General features: G+C 36.0%; 2 protein-coding genes across 3 annotated transcripts in view; one reads left to right on the top strand and one right to left on the bottom strand.

Annotated features, from left to right (window-relative positions):
* Positions 1 to 1,831: 1,831 nt before the first annotated feature.
* Positions 1,832 to 13,277, bottom strand: LOC127870793 (60S ribosomal protein L32-like). The gene is made up of 4 exons (XM_052413284.1): positions 13,221 to 13,277; positions 9,063 to 9,159; positions 8,419 to 8,571; positions 1,832 to 2,036 (listed from the first exon to the last, which is right to left on the bottom strand). The coding sequence occupies exons 2-4, from the start codon at positions 9,156 to 9,158 to the stop codon at positions 1,878 to 1,880; spliced, it is 408 nt and encodes a 135-aa protein (XP_052269244.1). The 5' UTR covers position 9,159; positions 13,221 to 13,277; the 3' UTR covers positions 1,832 to 1,877.
* Positions 13,278 to 18,188: 4,911 nt separating this feature from the next.
* The window catches only part of LOC127870581 (leucine-rich repeat protein SHOC-2-like), a 50,734-nt gene continuing 46,979 nt past the window's right edge, over positions 18,189 to 21,943 (top strand). Inside the window, exons 1-3 of one of the 2 annotated variants that reach the window (XM_052413107.1) lie at positions 18,189 to 18,441; positions 19,064 to 19,279; positions 19,664 to 19,795. In XM_052413107.1, coding sequence (XP_052269067.1) covers positions 18,376 to 18,441; positions 19,064 to 19,279; positions 19,664 to 19,795 — 414 coding nt within the window. In that variant the 5' untranslated portion in view covers positions 18,189 to 18,375. Of the gene's footprint in view, positions 18,442 to 18,672; positions 19,280 to 19,663; positions 19,796 to 21,943 lie in introns of both variants that reach the window. The other variant, XM_052413108.1, reaches the window with a different exon arrangement.

The raw sequence follows: 21,943 nt of genomic DNA, 5'->3' as shown, positions 1-21,943 counted from the left end.
CACGTGACACACACCATCCAATGATGGTGAACAAATTTGCCAAATGATTTTAAAATCTCACAATAAATGATAAAGTTATGGCCCGGACAAGCATTTGACCTTTGAACTCCAAGTGTGACCTTGGAGATAAGCGACATACTTTTTTCACATGACACACCATCCCATGATGGTGAACAAATGTACCAAGTCATTTTAAAATCTAACGACAAATGGCATAGTTATGGTAGGACAAACTTTCGGTTTAAAACACACTAATTGACCCCCGTGACCTAGTTTTTGACCCAGCATGACCCATATTCAAACTTGACCTAGACATCATCTAGATACAACTTGTGACCAAGTTTGCTGAAGATCGGATAAATTTCGGGACAGACCGACAAAGTGACTCCTATATAGCCCCAATTACCAATGGTAATGGGGGTATAAAAATATGTCTTACCCATTGTCTTGGATGTTTTCATATTGCAGTTTTAATAGCTGTATGAACATCACCTTGACCTTTGAGCTAAGAACGCAGGGATCACATGCAATACATTGTATGTCCTCTACACAGGTTGAACATAAATGGACCAATTGACTGTTGAACTAGGAAATTACACTATGCCAACATTTCCACATCCCATCTTTTAAGAATTGACTTTTTATGAATGAACTTGACCTTTTGAGCAAGTAAAACAGAAAATCACTTCATTACCAAATGTTGACTATTTGAGATCAAAACAGGGCACGTCATTTTAAAATTGCCTTATGAATGGTGGAGCTCAAGCAAACATTTGACCTGCATGATAAATAGAAATGCTGTGATAATTCAGATAATCTATATTTGCTTAAATTGTATCCCATTTGAAGTGTGACCTTGGCCCTTTGGAAGGTAAACCAATTGCGTAGTCATTATAAAATCACATGATCAATCTGGAGTCCAATTGCAACAAGAATTGTCAGTATATATGGCCTTTCATGTGACCAAACTTTTATGCAGGGGTAGCGTGATATGCATCCAAATAAGGGTCAGAAATGAAACCTTTTAAACTTGATTCTAGTGGGAAAGGTCTTTAACTAAATGCAACTTTCTAAGGGACTACAAATGCGTAAAAATACCTAAGTGGTTAAGGGTTAAATTGTATGATAAAGAACAGGCTAAGAATAAATTTATTATTAGAAAATAAGTTAAAATGTCCAACAACTTAGACCTCTTAACTCGGTTATTTATAAGTTGCTTTGCAGTAACAGATTTGTTTCCTTAAAGAAACCTGCCTTGTAACATTTTGTTAAATTGACAAAGTTGTTTCGGATATGCAAGTTTTTGTTGTAGATATATTTTCAAGGAAACAATAATACTGAACATTATTTTAACATACAGATTATATGCATCTTTTGACGATTAAAAAAAACTGACAATTAGAAAGCGTTACAAATGCGAAACGATTGAATAATTAATTCGTATATTTCTGTTTATCATAACATTTTTGTGACATTACAAGGATTGCTTATATAAAGTATTAAATACAACACTCAGTGTATGAGCACAGGTAGCAGAGTTGTCTAAATGCTAAATTTTGACTCCAAGGGTCAGTGGTTCAAACTCAGTTGAGGATTACTTTTTTTTCTTTCTTTAATGTTATTTGTTTTTTTACTGGGGCTTTTTAGTTCCAATGTATACATTTATCAATTTAAAGCATTTAATTTCAAACTTGAATACATACCAAAATCTGTGAAAAGGTCCCTTTAATTAAATATGTTTACTTAAATAAGATGGCATGTTCAGCACTCTAACCTGAACTTGGATAATAGAAAAATGGTCAGTTTACACATGATATAACTACAAATATGATGTTGTTTTTCTCTTTATTTTCTTCAGTGTACACAGAAACAGGCATCTACTCATCATCTTCAGACCGTAATCTGGCATTGGGGTTTGTCACTTTGATAGCCAGCTGCTGTGCACGCTCTACAATGCCCTTACGCTTCTTGCTGGACACACTATGTGCAATCTCTGCAGCAAATGTTCGGTTCTGCATAAGCAAGACTTCCAGCTCCTACAAATGTACAGGCATAGAAATTATTTTGTTGGCGAAGTTGCTCACAATTGTTAAATAATTCTTGTACAGGAGAAATAAAGGGCTTTCTTAGAAAATCTAGACTGACCACACATTTTAGGAGTGATTGCAGTCAGTTTTTATATACACCATTCAAGCAACCATGTAAAAAAATATTACTTGCTAAGAAAATTGCAGGCAAACCAAAGGTCAAGTAGATATCTCGAAGCGTTAAGGAAACTAGAAATGGCCCGGCAGAGGCCGACGCGTATCCCCACATCACCTGTTTGACCCAGGGGGCACCCCAGGGTTGGTAATGGGGTCATGCATAATTGAGAATGACCGTATTGTCATAAGAGATGTTCAGTATCAATTGGAAGTGAATCGGTGTAGAAATGAAGAAGTTAATGTAAAATAACATATAACAAGAGATGTGTTTGCCAGAAACACAATGCCCTCTTGCACCACTTTGATTTATTAAACAAGAGTTCCGCGGTCGGAGATGACCGCATTGAAGCCGGATTTTTTATTTAAATGACAGGAAAGTACCTTTCGTGTTTTTGTCAATGCAATACTTAAATTACTGAAATATTGTTCAAAGGTCAAAATGAAATGTAAGTACTTTTCAAGGCATGAGCAAACCTTGTGTTATGTTTTGAATGCATGCATATACATGAACAACAATAACATTTAAGGTCACAAATATGAACTTGAATTGACAATTAGGAAAGTTTGATCTCAATTTTTTTATTAGCAAATTAGTAACATATTGTTTGAAGTTTCCATCAATTTCATTATCAAATGTAAGAAAATAAACTTAGATGAAATAATACTATTTATTGTTTTGCTTTCACATACCTACACAGAAATCCAGACAGCCTTATGATCACTCCAAAAGGTTTCTATCACACCAGTTCTAGCAGATAGATTGGACACATAAATATGATCCAAGCTTTAATGATAGTCTGTGGTTTCACTAAGCTACTAGTTCTGGCCAACCTTCATATCAAGTTTGAAGACTCTAGGTCTAAGCATACCAAAGTATTAACAACTTTAACATATTTACATCCAAGGTCACAGTGACCTCGACCTTCAAATGAATGACCTTGAAATGACCAGTGGTCATCTAAGTGTGCTTGCAAACCTTTACGTCAAGTTTGAGATTCTAGGTCCAAGCATACCAAAGTTACAACAATTTTAACATTTTAACATTTAAGTTCACAGTGACCTTGACCTTCAAATGAATGACATTGAAATGAATGACCTTGAAATGACCAGTGGTCATCTAAGTGTGCTTGCAAACCTTTACGTCAAGTTTGAGATTCTAGGTCCAAGCATACCAAAGTTATAACAATTTTAACATTTTAACATTGAAGGTCACAGTGACCTTGACCTTCAAATGAATGACATTGAAATGAGCAGTGGTGATCTTCTAGTACTGGCCAACCTTTATGTCAAGTTTGAAGACTCTAGGTACAAGCATACCAAAGTTATAACATGGAATAAGAACTTTAACATTTTTACCTACCAAAGTTATAAGAACTTTAACATTTTTACATTCAAGGTCACAGTGACCTTGACCTTAGAATGAATGACCTTGAAATGACCAGTGGTCATCTAAGTGTGCTTGCAAACCTTCATGTCAAGTTTGAAGACTCTATGTCCAAGCATACCAAAGTTATAACAATTTTAACATTTTAACATTTAAGGTCACAGTGACCTTGACCTTCAAATGAATGACATTGAAATGACCAGTGGTCATCTTCTAGTACTGGCCAATCTTTATTTCAAGTTTGAAGACTCTAGGTACAAGCATACCAAAGTTATAACATGAAATAAGAACTTTAACATTTTTACATTCAAGGTCACAGTGACCTTGACCTTCAAATGAATGACCTTGAAATGTCCAGTGGTTACTTACTAGTTCTGGCCAACCTTCATGTCAAGTTTCAAGACTCTAGGTCCAAGCATACCAAAGTTATAACAACTTTAACATTTTTATATTGAAGGTCACAGTGACCTTCACCTTCAAATGAATGACCTTGAAATGACCAGTGGTCATCTGTTAATCCTGGCCAACCTTCATGTCAAGTTTGAAGACTCTAGGTCCAAGCATACCAAAGTTATACCATGAAATAAGAACTTTAACATTTTTACATTCAAGGTCACAGTGACCTTGACCTTCAAATGAATGACCTTGAAATGACCAGTGGTTACTAACTAGTTATGGCCAACCTTCATGTCAAGTTTCAAGACTCTAGGTCCAAGCATACCAAAGTTATAACAACTTTAACATTTTTTATATTGAAGGTCACAGTGACCTTGACCTTCAAATGAATGACCTTGAAATGACCAGTGGTCATCTGTTAATCCTGGCCAACCTTCATGTCAAGTTTGAAGACTCTAGGTCCAAGCATACCAAAGTTATACCATGAAATAAGAACTTTAACATTTTCGAGCACGCCGCCACCCCGCCCGCCCGCCCGACAACATCAATCTATAAGCCGAGATTTTTTCGAAAAAAATCCGGCTAAAAAAATCATTTGGCAGGTTCATTACTTACCTCCCTTTAAAGCTTATTACTTCCCTTGGATTTGGTATTTTGATCTTTGAGTAGCTTATTACTTCCCTTGGATTTGGTATTTTGATTTTTGAGTTTTTCAGAAACAAAATGCCCCTTCCTGCGCCGCTTTGCTTTATTTAAATTGTTTATATCATTTGGCAGGTTCATTACTTACCATCCTTTAAAGCTTGTTACTTCCCTTGGATTTGTTTTTTTGACCTTTGAACTTGAAGGATGACCTTGACATTTCATCACTCAAAATGTGCAGCTCCATGAAATACACATGCATGCCAAATATCAAGTTGATATCTTCAATATTGCAAAAGTTATGGCCAATGCACCATACTGGGGTCATAAAAATGAGTGAAAATCTCTGACCCGGCCCCACCCCAACCCCCCAGAACTTTTGACCCAGGGGTCATATCAAAGTTCCAAATAGTGCACATATGCTCATAGCTACCATGTGTGTAAGTTTCAAGGTTCTAGTGCTTATAGTGTAGGAGAAGATATTGGTCAGGACGGACAGACAGACGGACGGCGGAGATAACCACAATATCCCCACGCTTTTCAAAAAGGGTGGGGATAAAAAAGCTGCTGAAACCAAGTGCCAGACGAACAGGCAGCTAGACTGCTATCTGCCACCCAACTGAGGGCATACAAATTATCTTTATCATGCAATGTTTTTTTTTCAGAGCTACATTTCTAACAAATATATTGAAAAGGACCACACTTTAACTCCAATGCCAGGGTCCGAGCCACAATACTGCATTATAAACAAAACTGCTTTATATTATAACATACAAGATCTGAGCTCATTTGTCATTAGCTAATACGTGCATATAAACCCTACTGTACCAATAACTGAATATATACTGCTTTTTCATTGTTATATATAAGATAAACCCATATAATTATAACCTTAAACAAGCGATGTGTTTGTGAAACACCATGTCCCCATATATTTGACCTTTAAGGATGACCTTGACCTTTCACCACTCAAAATGTGCAGCTCCAGGAGATACACATGCATGCCAAATATCAAATTGCTATCTTCAATTTTGCAAAAGTGTACATTAAATTAGCGATTTTGACACATATATTTGACCTTTGACCTTGAAGGATGACCTTGACCTTTTATCACTCAAAATATGCAGCTCCATGAGATACGCATGCATGCCAAATATCAAGTTGCTATCTTCAATATTGCAAAAGTTATGGCAAATGTTAAAGTTTGCACAAACAAACACACAAACCAACAGGGCAAAAACAATATGTACCTCACTATAGTGGTGGGGGACATAATAAAATCAAATCGCTGAAGGCACTGTAGGTGTTCGCTGTTGTAAAATGTCGGCCTTGATTAGCTTGTGCGCATTGCACAGGCTAATCAGTATGCACACGCTAATCTTATTTGACATGCATTAAGCCCCGTTTTCCCTGAAAGCAGCCAATATGTACAGATTTCAATGATAAACACCAAACTGGACAATCTCGTTTTACAAGCTGTTAAACACTATAAGTCATATAAACCCTCTGCAGTGTACCAATACACAGCGGTTCATCACATTCACATTTATGTTGAGGCACGAACGACAACTCTGCTAGGAGAATGGCATTTGTCGTCTGCTGCAACAGGCAGTGGTTGTCTTTTCATACCGTACCCAAGGCTTCTAAGCACATACTGATTTGCAAAGTATGGTCTGTAACATTAGTGTGAGCTAACGCTCACATTAAATATATAAAACTGGCCGTTTTTATCCCCACGCTTTTTGAAAAGCGCTCCGCCATCTGTCTGTCCGTCCTGGCCACTATCTCCTCCTACACTATAAGCACTCGAACCTTGAAACTTACACACATGGTAGCTATGAGCATATGAGCTACCCAACACTATTTGGAATATTGATCTGATCCCTGGGTCAAAAGTTATGGGGGTTGGGGTGGGGCCGGGTCAGAGATTTTTACTCATTTTTTGTAGGTTATTTTACTTTAATTTTTTCATTTCTACACCGATTGTCTTCAAATTGATACTGAACCTCTCTTATGACAATACGGTAAATCTAAATTAGGCATGGCCCCATTACCAACCCTGGGGCGCTCCGCCCACATAGGCCACACCCACCCAAAATTGCGTTTTACTATAATTTCTTCATTTCTACACCGATTCACTTCAAATTGATACTGAACTTCTCTTATGACAATATGGTCAATCTCAGCTATGCAAGGCCCCATTACAAACCCTGGGGCGCCGCGCCCACATAGGCCACGCCCACCAAAAATTGCCTTTTACTCTAATTTCTTCATTTCTACAGGAATTCGCTTCAAATTGATACTGAACCTCTCTTATGACAATACAGTCAATCTCAACTATGCATTGCCCCATTACCAACCCTGGGGCCCCCTGCCCACATAGGCCACGCCCACCCAAAATTGCCTTTTACTATAATTTCTTCATTTCTACACCCATTTACTTCAAATCGATACTGAACCTCTCTTATGACAATACAGTCAATCTCAACTATGTATGGCCCCATTACCAACCCTGGGGCGCCCAGCCCACATAAGCCACGCCCACCCAAAATTGCCTTTTACTATAATTTCTTCGTTTCTACACCGATTCACTTCTTATTGATACTGAACTTCTCTTATGACAATACGGTCAATCTCAACTATGCATGGCCCATTACCAACCCCGGGGCGCCCCTGGGTCAAACATGCGGCGTGGGGATACACTTCGGCATCTGCTGCTCCATTTCTAGTTTGACACTTACTGTGAAAAAATTTCATAAACATACACAGACGCCTTTTTTATAACATGCGCAGATGAGGTGAAATGATCTGCATCAGCGCGTGTCGAGCACAGTTTAGATTTACTTATAACAGTAAATCGACACGTTAATTTAAATTGAATGAAACCACTAACGTGAACACATTATTATCTGAAAACCGAGCCCAAATGAATGTGAATTTCTGTTAACAACAAGCAAATTCGTTGAATTGATATCCCCCGCCGATATGCTTCTGGACACAAAAGGGTTATATTTGACACTCAAAAAAAGCATTTTTTCAAAATACAAAAGGCCATAACTCCGCTATTAACAGATGGTGTACAATGTCATTTGGCGTGCATCATCCTCTTATCCATATATATACTCATACCAAGTTTCAATGAAATCCGCCAAAGCACTTCCAAGATATGGCTCTGGACACACACAAAAAGCATTATTTCAAGATACAAAGGGCCATAACTCCGTTATTTACAGATGATATACAATGCCATTTGGCATGCATCATCCTCTTATCCATATATATACTCATACCAAGTTTCAATGAAATCCCCCAAAGCACTTCCAAGATATGGCTCCGGACGGACGGACGGACGGAAAGACGGATTTAATATCTATTTGCTTGTTACGTTTTGAATTGCATTTTAGCAGATAACATTTGAATGCAAATTGTCTACAAATAACAATAAAATAAAACATGCTTTCGATACATTTTTTAAAACAGTAACTGTAACTGATTCAAATATTGATACCACATAAATAGTAACAGCATTAGAATATCAAACATGGATGAACACATGCTGTTTTGCACACTTATAGGCATCAAACAATAGATTATCACTCTTGGGCAGACTATCATTCATAGTTTGGCATTGCAATCAGGTCAATTGGCACCACCATATTTGAATTTCAAGCAAACACTTTCAACAGAAATGGATCATTGGAGAAACAGGAGCCATGAACCACCCACGTTTCATTGGATTCTGCGTTATAACAGGTTACGCAGTGGGTTATTTCAGATTTTCAGTGCACTTACAGCAACATTGTGTACAAGGAACTTCTTGAAGCCATCAGGCATGATGTTTCTGTGTTTTTTGTTGGTACCATAACCAATATTTGGCATCTTGTACTGTCCCTTGAAGCGACGCCTCACACGGTTATCAATACCTCGTGGTTTACGCCAATTTGACTGAAAAAACAATAAACATAGTGAATCCTATTTATAAAGAGCTGCTTAAATACGCCAATCCCCCAGTTTTGTATTTAATTAATTTACAAGAGATGTGTTTGTCAGAAACACATTGCCCCCTTTTGGTCGTATAGCCTTTCAGTCCAAAGTTCACTGGTTCGAGCAATAGTTTGCATACATGTATTGGTTCTTTTTTCTTTTTAAAATTATGTTGTTGTTATTATACTTAGTTTCCATACACTGATCTAAGTAAACCCGCAAGTTACTTAACAAAGTAAATCAGAAGATTAACTTATATTCTTCATATGCAATCAAGAGATTAAAGCATGGCACACTTGTTCCATCTATCCATCATGGCACACCTGTCAAGAAATGTCCATTGGATTTGGCGAAAGCAATCAGGATATTTCTGATGTCAGCCATAAAGGAAAGCTGTCAAGAAAGCTTCTTGCATTTTTCTATATAAAATGCATCCAGAATTACAACTTTACCTTAACTTTAGCATAACGGTCTGACTGATGACGAATGAATTTCTTGGTTCTTTTCAGAACCTTTCTGTCCTTGTTTAGAGGTCGTATGGCCCCCATCCTGAAAAATATAGCATATTACCTTTTACTTAAATTCAAACAAAAACTCTTATGAATGAAAAATACATGTGCTAATTTTACCAGTTGTGTTCACAATGAAAATAACGGTAGTCTATGTCTATATGTTAACTAAAATGATGATGCAGGAGAAGTTCGAAATGTGTTAAGAAAGGGATAGAAATTACTAGTTGCATGTTCAGTTGTTCACCCATTGAGTATATTAAGGCCCAAGCAAGTCAATACAAAAAGTTGGAGGTCATACATCATATCTCTTGTTTTATTAAGCTCAATTCAATAGTGAAAAATATCCATAATATAACTTAAATCTTTAAATTTGATTTTATGAGATGTGAAATTTCAGTGTGATTCGAATGTCACACCAAATTATGCAGTGATTTTTTTTGCTTTAATTTGTTACAGCCTGTGCCTTTTGAATTTGGAAAATTAGCGCGATAAACCGTGAAATTGGGAAAAATAGCGCGATAAACCATAAAATTGGGTAAAATGAAGCATTATAAATAAGATTATAAGTAACAGAAGTGATATTGTTTTTAAGTGCATGTTCAGGGAGTTTTCTAGACAAGGAGTCTGGTCAAATTGTTTTTTTTTTTAATCTATAAAAGTGGCAAGTTTGGGAATGATTTACGGACAAAAATGACTAAATTCAAGTTATATATTTTGTAAGATGTTTAAAAAATAAAGTTGAGACCTAGATTTAAGAAATCATAATTAAGTTATATGAGACTTCTTTCTAAAAAAAAAATATAAAAAAAAAAATTATTTTTTTTTTTGGAAGTTGGGCTTTTTTTGGGAAATTTTGGTCAGAATTTTGGGGAAAAAAAGTGTTTTTTGCGATTGGGAAGCAGCCGAAATTCGGCTGTAAATTTGAGCAAAAAAAAATCACTGTTATGCATGATTGAAATGTGTTTTCAATGTAGAATGATCAATCCGAGATAACGGTCTGAAGCAATTTTGCTGTTTGATGACCCCTTTACTGTTGTCGTGTTAGAAATTTGGAAATAAGTTTGGAAATTGATTGAGCAGTTAGCTTCAGATAAGGCTGGTGTGCCAAGATCAGCATGTCAAGGGTTAGTTCTGTCTACCATAACTTTAAATGTCGCTTTTTATGATTTTTGACTGGCGCGACATTAAAGTTATGGACCAACCCCATTAGGAAAGTCAACCAGAAATTCCCGAAATGTTGAGAGTTAACAAAGACCGGTCCAAAACAGCTTTTAAATGCAGTTATTGGCCCAAATCACTTAATCGGAAAAATTGACTTTTTTCGCATTTAACGGATATATTCTTTCACAAAATACTATCTTAAACATTTAAAATTTATCTCTTCTGCTCTAACATATCGAGAAAATCAGCTATACAGACATTTTCGAAATGCGAATGTCCCGAGTTCCACGGTCATACGACTTTTTTTCTATTTTTAGTAACATACCATGTGCTCAAGTGTTTTCAAATTCATAATGACATTTCCCGGTATTTTAAATTATTCTTGCTTGTTTTGTAAACAATTTGTAATGTAAATACAAACGCAAAGTAAAAATTATTTAAAATTACCAAATTCACTTTGAAATCAGTCTTTTAATCCACCAGACGCAAGTTGTTAATCACAAATAATAGATTTCAAAAAACGAAAGTAATGTTTACAATTTCAGCAAAAAATGTCAAGGTCGATCCGAAGGTATCCAAATGAAAACTTTCACGTGACAATGCGACAATGGCGTCAAAATTGTGAATTTCAGGCTGATTTTCATATTTTCTATTGTAAGATGTGCTGTCTTTCGCCATTTGAGTCATTTGCGAAACTATTGAGAATTTGGCTCAGGAAAAATCTAAATTGCAAAAATACGAAAATCTAGTAAAATTTCGTTGAAAACATCCACCATTTTAATCCGGACTGGTTTTCTATATTGTCTCTTTGTTTCAATGAAAGTGTTCGCAATTCGAACAGCTAACGAAACCCGGTCTGTACCCAATTAGACATCGCTTGACCTTATTGTTAATGAAGTGCACATGGTAGCTGGCTAATCAGCATTGAGCTCGCTTACACATGACATGACGTTGTCGAACGAAACGTGAGAACTGGTGGAGCTATCGGATAATATTTAGGTCATTCATGCGCAGATGTTGTACAGTGATTTTTTTTGCTTTAATTTGTTACAGCCTGTGCCTTTTGAATTGGGAAAATTAGCGCGATAAACCGTGAAATTGGGAAAAATAGCGCGATAAACCATAAAATTGGGAAAAATGAAGCATTATAAATAGGATTATAAGTAACAGAAGTGATATTGTTTTTAAGTGCATGTTCAGGGAGTTTTCTAGACAAGGAGTCTGGTCAAATTGTTTTTTTTTTAATCTATAAAAGTGGCAAGTTTGGGAATGATTTACGGACAAAAATGACTAAATTCAAGTTATATATTTTGTAAGATGTTTAAAAAATAAAGTTGAGACCTAGATTTAAGAAATCATAATTAAGTTATATGAGACTTCTTTCTAAAAAAAAAAAAAAAAAAAAAAATTTTTTTTTTTTTTTTTTTTTTTTGGAAGTTGGGCTTTTTTTGGGAAATTTTGGTCAGAATTTTGGGAAAAAACATGTTTTTTTGCGATTGGGAAGCAGCCGAAATTCGGCTGTAAATTTGAGCAAAAAAATCACTGAAATTGTATTATTTGAATACACATTTAATATCGCCGTCTGCCTCCAAAATAGCAACCGGTCGGAAAGTCGTATAGAGATAAGCAAATGAAACTAAACGTGACAATACCCGTCAATAAATATTTCTAAGCTGACCACTTTTTATCTTTCTACTGAATATTTACCGATCTGAATTAAAGAGTGATAATTAAATAATTAGTTATATGGCGATAATATTACACATCTCTGCCAATTGCCGAATTGAAATGATAATTTATTTGTTTTTTTTACTCCCAAACTTTCCTGAACGACAGCAGCGTATTTTAATTACAGGGATACGAGAAAAACAGGAGCGGTTTAATTGTATTTAAAGTCTTATTAATCGCACATGCATATGTAAAATAAATAGGCGACTCAAATAAATACTGGTAGTACGCGTTTTGTTCATTGCTATTCTAGATATCCTTGAAAGAGCATTCAATTAAATGAAGCAAATAAATGGAAAGGATAAAAAGCGGAAAGGAAAAATTTAGCGGAAAGAAGTTTCGGCGAGCAAAATAATTTTTTAAAGGAAAGTAACAAAAAAAAAATTCAGTCGGGCCGATTTAAGTGGGTCTGTCGGGTTATGCCAAACAAAAGAATTTTCAAGGATGGCCTTACCAAATTTATACATTGCAACTAAATAAATGAAAACAGAATCCACGTAGTTGTGGAATTTTACTACCCAGAATTTGCCTTTCGGTAGCCTTTAATAGTCCGAAATATACCGTTGTTTAGGTCATTTGAAAACAGCTATTGATGACAGCTTTAAAGTGTCCGAGTTTACCCGGATTAACCCTAAATGTGAAAAATGTCAATCTTTCCTATCAAGTGGTTGATTTGGGCCAATAACTGCATTTAAAAGCTGTTTTGGACCGGTCTTTGTTAACTGTCAACTTTTCGGGAATTTCTGGTTGACTTTCCTACTGGGGTTGGCCCATAACTATAAAGTCGCGCCAGTCAAAAATCATAAAAAGCGACATTTGAAGTTATGGTAGCCAGAACTAGAGCCTAATGACAATAGTGTTACTGTGTTGATGCTTTAAATATTCAAACTAAATGAGTGCACTATGGATTTTTGTTAGTGACCGTGCATTTTTACTTAACGATCGTTTAATCAACTACAGTTAACATGAAAACTGTATTAAATTGCCGTCGTAATGTAAAGGAATGCACAAAACTGATCATGACAATTTTTGTTATTTCAAAGGGAAGGACTCTCAGTTCGACGTTGTTGAGATTACAAACGTAATCAGAAACAATGGTGCTTTTCATTAAATCATAACATGCAAAGCGATCAAGAGCTTATAAAACAACACTTCATGACAGCATGTTTTCACTGATTAAATGGGATTTAGGAAGCATTCCAAGTGTACCTGTTTTGTTGTTGGAAAACTACCGGAAAAGGAAATAGTCAAGGAATGGGAGACAACTCTTCCTAGTCTTTAGTCGTCGACTACGGGTGTTTTGTCGATATAATACATGAAGATACCATTTACACCACAATCTTTTTCTTTTTTTTTAATCAGAATTTATTTACAGGTCCTACCGGCCTCTTCACGAGGTCTTTGAGGTCCGACCTGTTACACCACAATCATATGTCTGCTGTTGTCTTTATACAAAAGGCTTCTTAAAAACACCTGAGTTAAAATATCAAAAGTTGGTGAAGAATATATAATTTGTATATTAACGAGTTATAAATTATTGCACCTAAAGTTATGAGTGCGCATTGGCTTCTGGATCTGGATCTGGATGTGTACGTTGCGGGCCTTTCAGCGTCGGCGCAACGGTAGAGAGGGTGGTTAGTCCCACTGTAGGACATTTAACCTGAAACTGACAACTGTGTCTGCGCACACTGCACTTCCTTCCACTCTATTAGTGTCTAAGGGAAACAAGAGTTCTTAAATAGTGGGGTTTTGCACTTGATTGGTATGAAACAGTTTATAATACAGTAATTTTCACCAATGTTATCTGCTTTTAAGTCTAAGAAAGTCTTCGGGATAACTCTATGTTTAGATTGCCTGACTGGGGTAAGGCACGCAGTCTTGGCTAGGCATGGCTGTTACCATCCCCTCAACAACCATATTGAAGAAAAAAATTATGTTGGCCTTTCTTTTCTCCCGTAGAGTTGGGATTTTTTTATGTTTCAGCATATTTGTAACGCAGCCAGGTGTTTTAGTAGTATAATCTCCAGTAATGAATCTTGGATCGTTTCAACTTTGTCTACGTCTTTTTGAAGGTGTGGATCCCAGACAATTGAGCAATATTCTAGAGTAGACCTTACTAAGGCGAAGGATGCTGATTTACGACAGGATTCCGGGCAGTGTTTCAGGTTGCGTCTAAGGAAGTCAAGTGTGGAATTTGATTTTTTGGTGATCTTGTTTATATGTGAGCTCCAAGTTAGGTCTTCTGATAAAGTCATTTCGAAGTATGGGTTTTCTGGGACTTGTTGAAGAATGTGGTGATCGAGCTGGTATTTTGAGGTTTTCAGGATAATGGTTAGGATATAAAAATTTGGCGTTGAATCTCTACCCCATGTGTTGCCTAGATCTCTAGTTTATACAAATCCTGCTGTAAGATTTCATGTTCCCGACGAGTGGCGATTTCTGATGGTGCGGTATAGTAAACAGTCATCTGCGAATAGGCGGACTGAGGACTTGACTTAGTCGGGTAAATCGTTAATGTGGCAGAGGAATAGCAGGGGGGGGGGGGGGGCATGGACTGTTCCCTGTGGTACGCCGGAGTCCATTGTTGCCGGATTCGATTTCTCTCCTTCCACAACTTTCATTCTCCTATCTGTAAGAAAGTCCTCGAGCAAGTGGTTGATGTTACAATTAATGCCATACTGCTCCAGATTATGTAGGATCTTTTTATATTGGACAGCTTCGAAGGCCTTGCTGAAGTCCATGATAGCCATGCCTATCTGCGCGCCAGAGTCATAGTTGGTAAGAAGGTCGTGCCATGGGCAGTGGTCAGTAATTGCTTTTCACAGGAGTAACCAGTATGAAATCCATGATTAAGTTTAGTTAGGTGCTATTTTTTCCATGTGGCTTAGTATGTGCTTGCATACAATATGTTCCAGGAGCTTGCATGTTACACATGTAAGGGAGACGGGTCTATAATTTTTGGTAAGGTGGACGTTACCTTTCTTGAAAACAGGCGAAACGAAAGCATCTTTTCAATCCCGGGGAAGTTTTCCTAAGTTTATGGGTATTTGAAAGATTGTCGATAGTGCAGGTGCTAACTGGCTGCCACATGTCTTCAATACTAAGTTTGGAATCATGTCTGGTCCTTGAGCTTTAGCAGGGTTGATTCTACGAAGGAGTTACTCAACGCCTATAGTATTGATGGGAAGTGGAGGTGTTTGTATACTAAATCTCTTTGTAGTGTGTGGAAAATGTGTTTCTCCTGTATCCTCGGTGAACGTGGATTTAAACTGGTCACACAGCAACTGGGCTTTCTCCTTACTATCGCGTACAAGTCCACCCATCTTTTTCAGTGGGGCAATTAACACCGGGGCAATCTTGTCTGCGGGATTTCACATAACTCCAGAAGGGTTTGGTATTGTTTTAATCGCGGTCTTTTTGCTTTCTTAAACGCTTTTACATTTTTTCTGGAAGGACTTGAAGGTGCTCCTTCATTTGCTTTTTTCTGAGCATGTCTATAAAGTCTTGATTTGCGTCTTATCATCCTTTTCAGGTTTTTGTTAAGCCATGGTAGAGACTTGCGCTTGTTACTCATTTTAGACGGTACATTTTAATTGATTGATGGGCTTTCATAAGTCAACACTTTATGCACATGTATGAATTATGTTTACAGAATAAAACATGAGAAATTCATATACAAAATATTGCTCGCTATTTTTGTTGTGACGAATAAATAGAGACTGAGTTTTTGTATATAATAGACAGGTACTACAATTGCTCGCTGAATTCGTTTTATACATGACTATATTGTGTTTTGACTATACACGTCAACGCATCTGTCAACGGTTTCTTGATTATCTAGATAAATATTGTAAAATATAAGAGGGTTTTCTAAAAAACTTGCAACTGGTTAAGCAATCTTGAAACAACGCCTGCATTTACAGCAACGTATACACACGTAACAGCAATAGCAAAAAACAATGTGCTAACGCGGCAAATAATAATAATAAAGAAACCATACATATCGCGAAACATTGTGTAATAAATACCAGTAAGGCAACTCGTTGTTGGATCTCCGAAAGCCGATGGATGCACAGGATTTACACGTTTGTAAATATTATTTGATTCAAGTGCCAGTCAGTGCATATCCGGTACAAGCTCTAACCCGTTAATTTTTATCGGGGCGGACAAAATTTTTATCGCGATTTTATAATCACATGGCCCACACCAAAATATATCCGTGAAATAAACCCAATTAACCTATAAACGCTTTTTGATAAAATAAAAAATGCCTATAACAGCTAGTGTTCTCATAAACTATCGCAAACACAATTCACGATTCCTTTCAATTCATTTTCCATAGCATTGCATAATTGTACGTTTAGAGACCGTACTTGTTTTGAAAGGATTCGTTTTACTCTTCGAGAAGTGTTATGCATCAGAGCTAATTTGCATGAATCGTTTATTTTTTTCTTTGAGTTGTATACCTCTTGTCACTAAATGGTAAATTAACCATCACGTTTACCACAATTATTTAACTTAGGGCAAGATATACAATTTCGCGAAGACAATAAAACGTCGTTTTTAAGAACCTCCTTATTTCTTTTGAAATTGGTTCCTAAAAAGTTGGAAATCGCGCCCGCCCCCCCCCACACACACACATTCATCATCACACACTCGTAAGATTGTTTCTTTACGATACATAACCTTCGAACAGAGATTTATTAAAAGAATAACTCTTTGTTTTCTTTCACCTGACGATGATATATTGAACAGGTCTTATTGTTATGTATGGTTTTAATTTCTTGTCTTTTTTACTTTAAAAAAAGATTTGCCTGTAACACATATTGAATGAATATAGCACATGTATATTATATCCGATACTTGCACTGATTCTCATTTAAAAACAACTACATATCGTCGCGCGGCTTTTACATGTGATCATAATTAACCTGGCAGAGGAAAAGTGTTTATTTAAGCAAAGTATGTCAGTATAAATATGAAATCGCCTTAGTTCGCCAAGCATATAATTTAGATATTAAAAGTGCACACGCTCAATACAATCTTGCTTTGCATGATAAAACAATATTCAACACAATCATGTCTGCTGTTGTCTTTATACATAAATAATACAATACTAAAAGTAATATCTGAACAAGACTTGTTCATGTATCGTGTTGAGTTCCTTCTTTTTACAATTCGAACGTCTCGAGAAAATCCTCTCTCATAGCGCCCAATGTCGCCGTTTCATCCCATCTCAGTTGTCACTTGGAAGCACTTCGATTTGAACACAGGCAATGGCAAAGGCTTCGGATTCGCAGCTTCAAATGTCAGCTATAACTGACTCCCAATTGCATTAACCCAATATATCGACAAGTTTAGATTTGATTTGTTACGATGTTTATAGTAGTTTTAGCACGTGATTTTGAATGCAAATCAACACGTACTATTATTACGTATTGTCAACGTGTGCAGTACGAAGAGCCTTTTGATTCTGACCTTTATTATCGAAACAGTTACACAATATTGATATATCAGTTTCGCTTTTTCACTCATGTCATACAATTTACTTTAAATTGTAAAATGTCCACACAACTTAACACAAATGTAAATTCGAAACATTTGAACGAGGCATTTAAAAACCAAATTTGCATTCCACAACCTTCAGATACGGCTAGTTTTATTCGTATTGCACGTGTATTGTTTTTTTTGTGTGTGTAAAATGTATGCTTCAACTAATGGGCGATACTTTAATTTAAAGCGCATTAATAGTTTAATGCAGTTTCAATCATTGCAGTCGTCGTTGAAGTAAGCGTTTCGTAACAACAGGACATTAAATGTAAAATGCAACATTCTTAATAAAAAAAAATTAAATTGACACTGATTTAAAAATAAAATAATTTCGACTTTGATTATTTGAGTGAACGTATGTCACAGATAAATTTTCTATAGTTTGTTCACATGATGCACGAGTAAAGATCATCAGACTAATTTGTACAATTATAACATATTAACACGAAATCACTTTATATTTAGAATTAACAATACGTTTTAATTAAATTATATTTGGTGAGTTAATAATATATTGGCTAAGAAAAAAAGACACGAAACAAGCACGGTTATGCTTAACGCTTGGTAGTATTACGAATGCTGATTCATATTTAGTAGTGTGTAAACTCCAACGCAATTTCCGGCTTATTATTTTTGCGCAGTGTTTGTGCGCAACTGCAATGGAAGTATTAAAGAAAATCATGTTACAACCTAATGGCACACTTTTACGTATTGATTACTCGTAGACACTGTTAATGAAGTGTGCACCAACAAAAATACATGTATTAATTGATCTAGCATTTCATAATTAGTGACTATTTTGCATTCTGCCGTTATGACGTTATTGACGATGCCTCCTGGAGATGTCATTTGTAAATCAGCCTCGTTTGGAAATACTACAGTAATGTGATGTGCTTATTGTTTCAAAGCGTGAGAAATCAGCTGTTGTAAGGTTCAGCCTATGTAGTATAGAACATGTTATGCAATAATTGATATTCATTACAAAATCAAGTAGCAGACGCATTTAAATGAAGTCTAGGTCATTGAAATGCCAAAGTGCCTAGTTTTTGTTAAGCTTTTAATTAAAAAGGACATTATGATTATTTACAAAACATGTGTTGTTTTGTTACAGATTGAAGATATAAACTTGTGAGACACTTTAATTTATAATTGATTTTGCTTTCATGATTTTAATATCTTGTAAATTTGACAGATAAACAAATACAACTTAAAATTGAATCAGATAATTATACATGTGTGAATTCTTGCACATTTTGACATTAAATTTGTGCTTTGAATTCCTTTCAAGTGATGAACACCTTCATTCACACAAAACTAGCACAGATAATATCAAGTAGAATGTGTTTTTGAATTTGTTTTGACTTCATGAAGAAGTTTCCGTGACATAAATGTTAACTGAAGGTTTAGTATTCTGTATTTATGTGGGAAAGTGTGAACATTATACTAGGTGTCTAAAGATCTTACTATTTAATGTGTGATTTGCCATGTCAATATCTAAAAAGGCAACTAAAGGCAAAGGAAATGATGCTGTAGCTTCGAGACTTGCTGATTTTACTGGTGAAAACGAAATACCTATCCTCGGAAATATCAAAATGTCATCATCGCTGGAACAGGATGATGCCAATTCCGGGCCAGAGTTTGATTCTAATATGGATGCACTGTCAAGTTCCTTAGAGTTATCTAGCCTTGCAGGTGATCAAGAACTTTACAGAAGACAGGTATCAGTTCTATTGCTTGATTTATTATATGTAAGTTTATGTTGACTGTTCCAGCATTATTTTTATTTGCAATCTCATGGGCATGTCAATTGACCTGTTTAGCTTACCTTAACATACACAGGGATTTCACTGGGTAAAAAAAAGTTGCTGTAAAATTTGTTTACAGTGATGTAGCCTTTCCAGAGAACGTATTTGATTTTCAATTACTCCTCTTACTTTAAACCAATAAGTTTATCAAGTATTTAGTTTCATCATACTTTTATCATTATTTTTAAGAGCCCTTTCTTTAGCCAGATGATGGCATTTCAATACACGGCTGCTTTTTAATCGTAAGTTGTTTTTTTTGGTGTGAAATTTAACATTGTGTTGTTGTTTATTTTTCAGGATAAGAAAGACAAGTCTGCAAGCTTTGCTGCAGCACAGCCTGGTAACACATTGAAAACTGTGCAATTGATGATGCCTGGACAGCCTAAACCTAAATCCAGCAATAGAAAAAATCCATTGAAAGCGGATTTGGTAAGTATTGCCTGCAGTACGGTACCATTCAACATCAAGCATACTGCTGAAGTTTTAGTGGGAGAAAAAGTTATGGAGTCAGATGAACTCTTGAATCAATGTGAGAAACTGTTTTACCACAATTAGCCCACATTTGTTCTTTTAAAGTCACATAAATACACAAAATCAACACATAATTAGTAAAAATTTTCTTTAAATAAAGTTAGCCCATTTAAAATTGGTGTTCCTTATAGCAATATCCAAAATTTCAAAGCTAGATGTGGTATGGTAAAGATTTAAAGGGAGATTATACGATTTTGTCAAATATTTATTAATTTATATAAAATGTGTCAAAAAATGAGTATACATATATTTAAATATATATTGAAATAAAATTTAAGAAGAACATGTGTCGAAAAATGCGAAATAAGCCAAATATTTAATTCTGAAATCGAAAATGTCTGTACAGTTGAATACACCAGCATGTATATCATCAATATCATGCATGTACGATGTGAATCTAAATTTAGTTTTACAGATCATTTTAATTTCCTGCAACGATATCTATTCATATGACACACGAACACTTACTCCTATCCTAACAAAAAGACAAATGCTTCGGTTATTGTAGGAAAATATACGAATTATCTTTATCACTATCGGCTCGAGGCAATAATTATTCTTTGCTGCATTTTATGAAATTCGTCTTCAATGTATAATTTTCTTGCCTATTTTGTGTTATGGTAACATATTTTTACCAATATATTACAATTTAACACATATAAAAATCGTATAATCTCCCTTTAATGAGAAACAAAATGCCTGTTTTGAATTTCCTGCGAAGACATCGGATTCAAACATACATGTATGAGGGAACACAGGGCAGCTCATGACATTAGAACTACGTCGTGCTTAAGAAGCTGGGTTAACTTATTTTTTTTTACAAAATATTTATGCCCCCCTTCGAAGAAGAGGGGGTATATTGCTTTGCACATGTCGGTCGGTCGGTCCGTCCACCAGGTGGTTTCCGGATGATAACTCAAGAACGCTTAGGCCTATGATCATGAAACTTCATAGGAACATTGATCATGACTCGCAGATGACCCCTATTGATTTTGAGGTCACTAGGTCAAATGTCAAGGTCACTGTGACCCAATATAGTAAAATGGTTTCCGGATGATAACTCAAGAACGCTTATGCCTAGGATCATGAAACTTCATAGGTACATTGATCATGACTGGCAGATGACCCCTATTGATTATCAGGTAAAAGGTCAAGGTCATGGTGACCGGAAATAGTAAAATGGTTTCTGGATGATAACTCAAGAATGCTTATGCCTAGGATCATGAAACTTGATAGGTAGATTGATCATGACTCGCAGATGACCCCTATTGATTTTCAGACCACTAGGTCAAGGTCACGGTGACCCGAAATAGTAAAATGGTTTCCAGATGATAACTCAAGAACGCTTATGCCTAGGATCATGAAACTTGATAGGTACATTGATCATGACTCGCAGATGACCCCTATTGATTTTGAGGTCACTAGGTAAAAGGTCAAGGTCACAATGACCCGAAATAGTAAAATGGTTTCCGGATGATAACTCAAGAACGCTTATGCCTAGGATCATAAAACTTCATAGGTAGATTGATCATGACTTGCAGATGACCCTTATTGATTTTCAGGTCACTAGGTCAAAGGTCAAGGTCACGGTGACCTGAAATAGTAAAATGGTTTCCGGATGATAACTCAAGAATGCTTATGCCTAGGATCATGAAACTTGATAGGTACATTGACCATGACTCGCAGATGACCCCTATTGATTTTCAGGTCACTAGGTCAAAGGTCAAGGTCACGGTGACCCGAAATAGTAAAATGGTTTCCGGATGATAATTCAAGAACGCTTATGCCTAGGATTATGAAACTTGATAGGTAGATTGATCATGACTCACAGATGACCCCTATTGATTTTCAGGTCACAAGGTCAAAGGTCAAGGTCACAATGACCCGAAATAGTATAATGGTTTCCGGATGATAATTCAAGAACGCTTATGCCTAGGATCATGAAACTTGATAGGAAGTTTGATCATGACTGGCAGATGACCCCTATTGATTTTCAGGTCACTAGGTCAAAGGTCAAGGTCACTGTGACCCGAAATAGTAAAATGG

This window comes from Dreissena polymorpha, chromosome 1, assembly GCF_020536995.1.
Source record: "Dreissena polymorpha isolate Duluth1 chromosome 1, UMN_Dpol_1.0, whole genome shotgun sequence".
Taxonomy (NCBI): Eukaryota; Metazoa; Mollusca; class Bivalvia; order Myida; family Dreissenidae; genus Dreissena; species Dreissena polymorpha.
The sequence above is the reverse complement of the archived record's forward strand: the minus strand, read 5'-3'. Positions and strand labels throughout refer to the sequence as shown.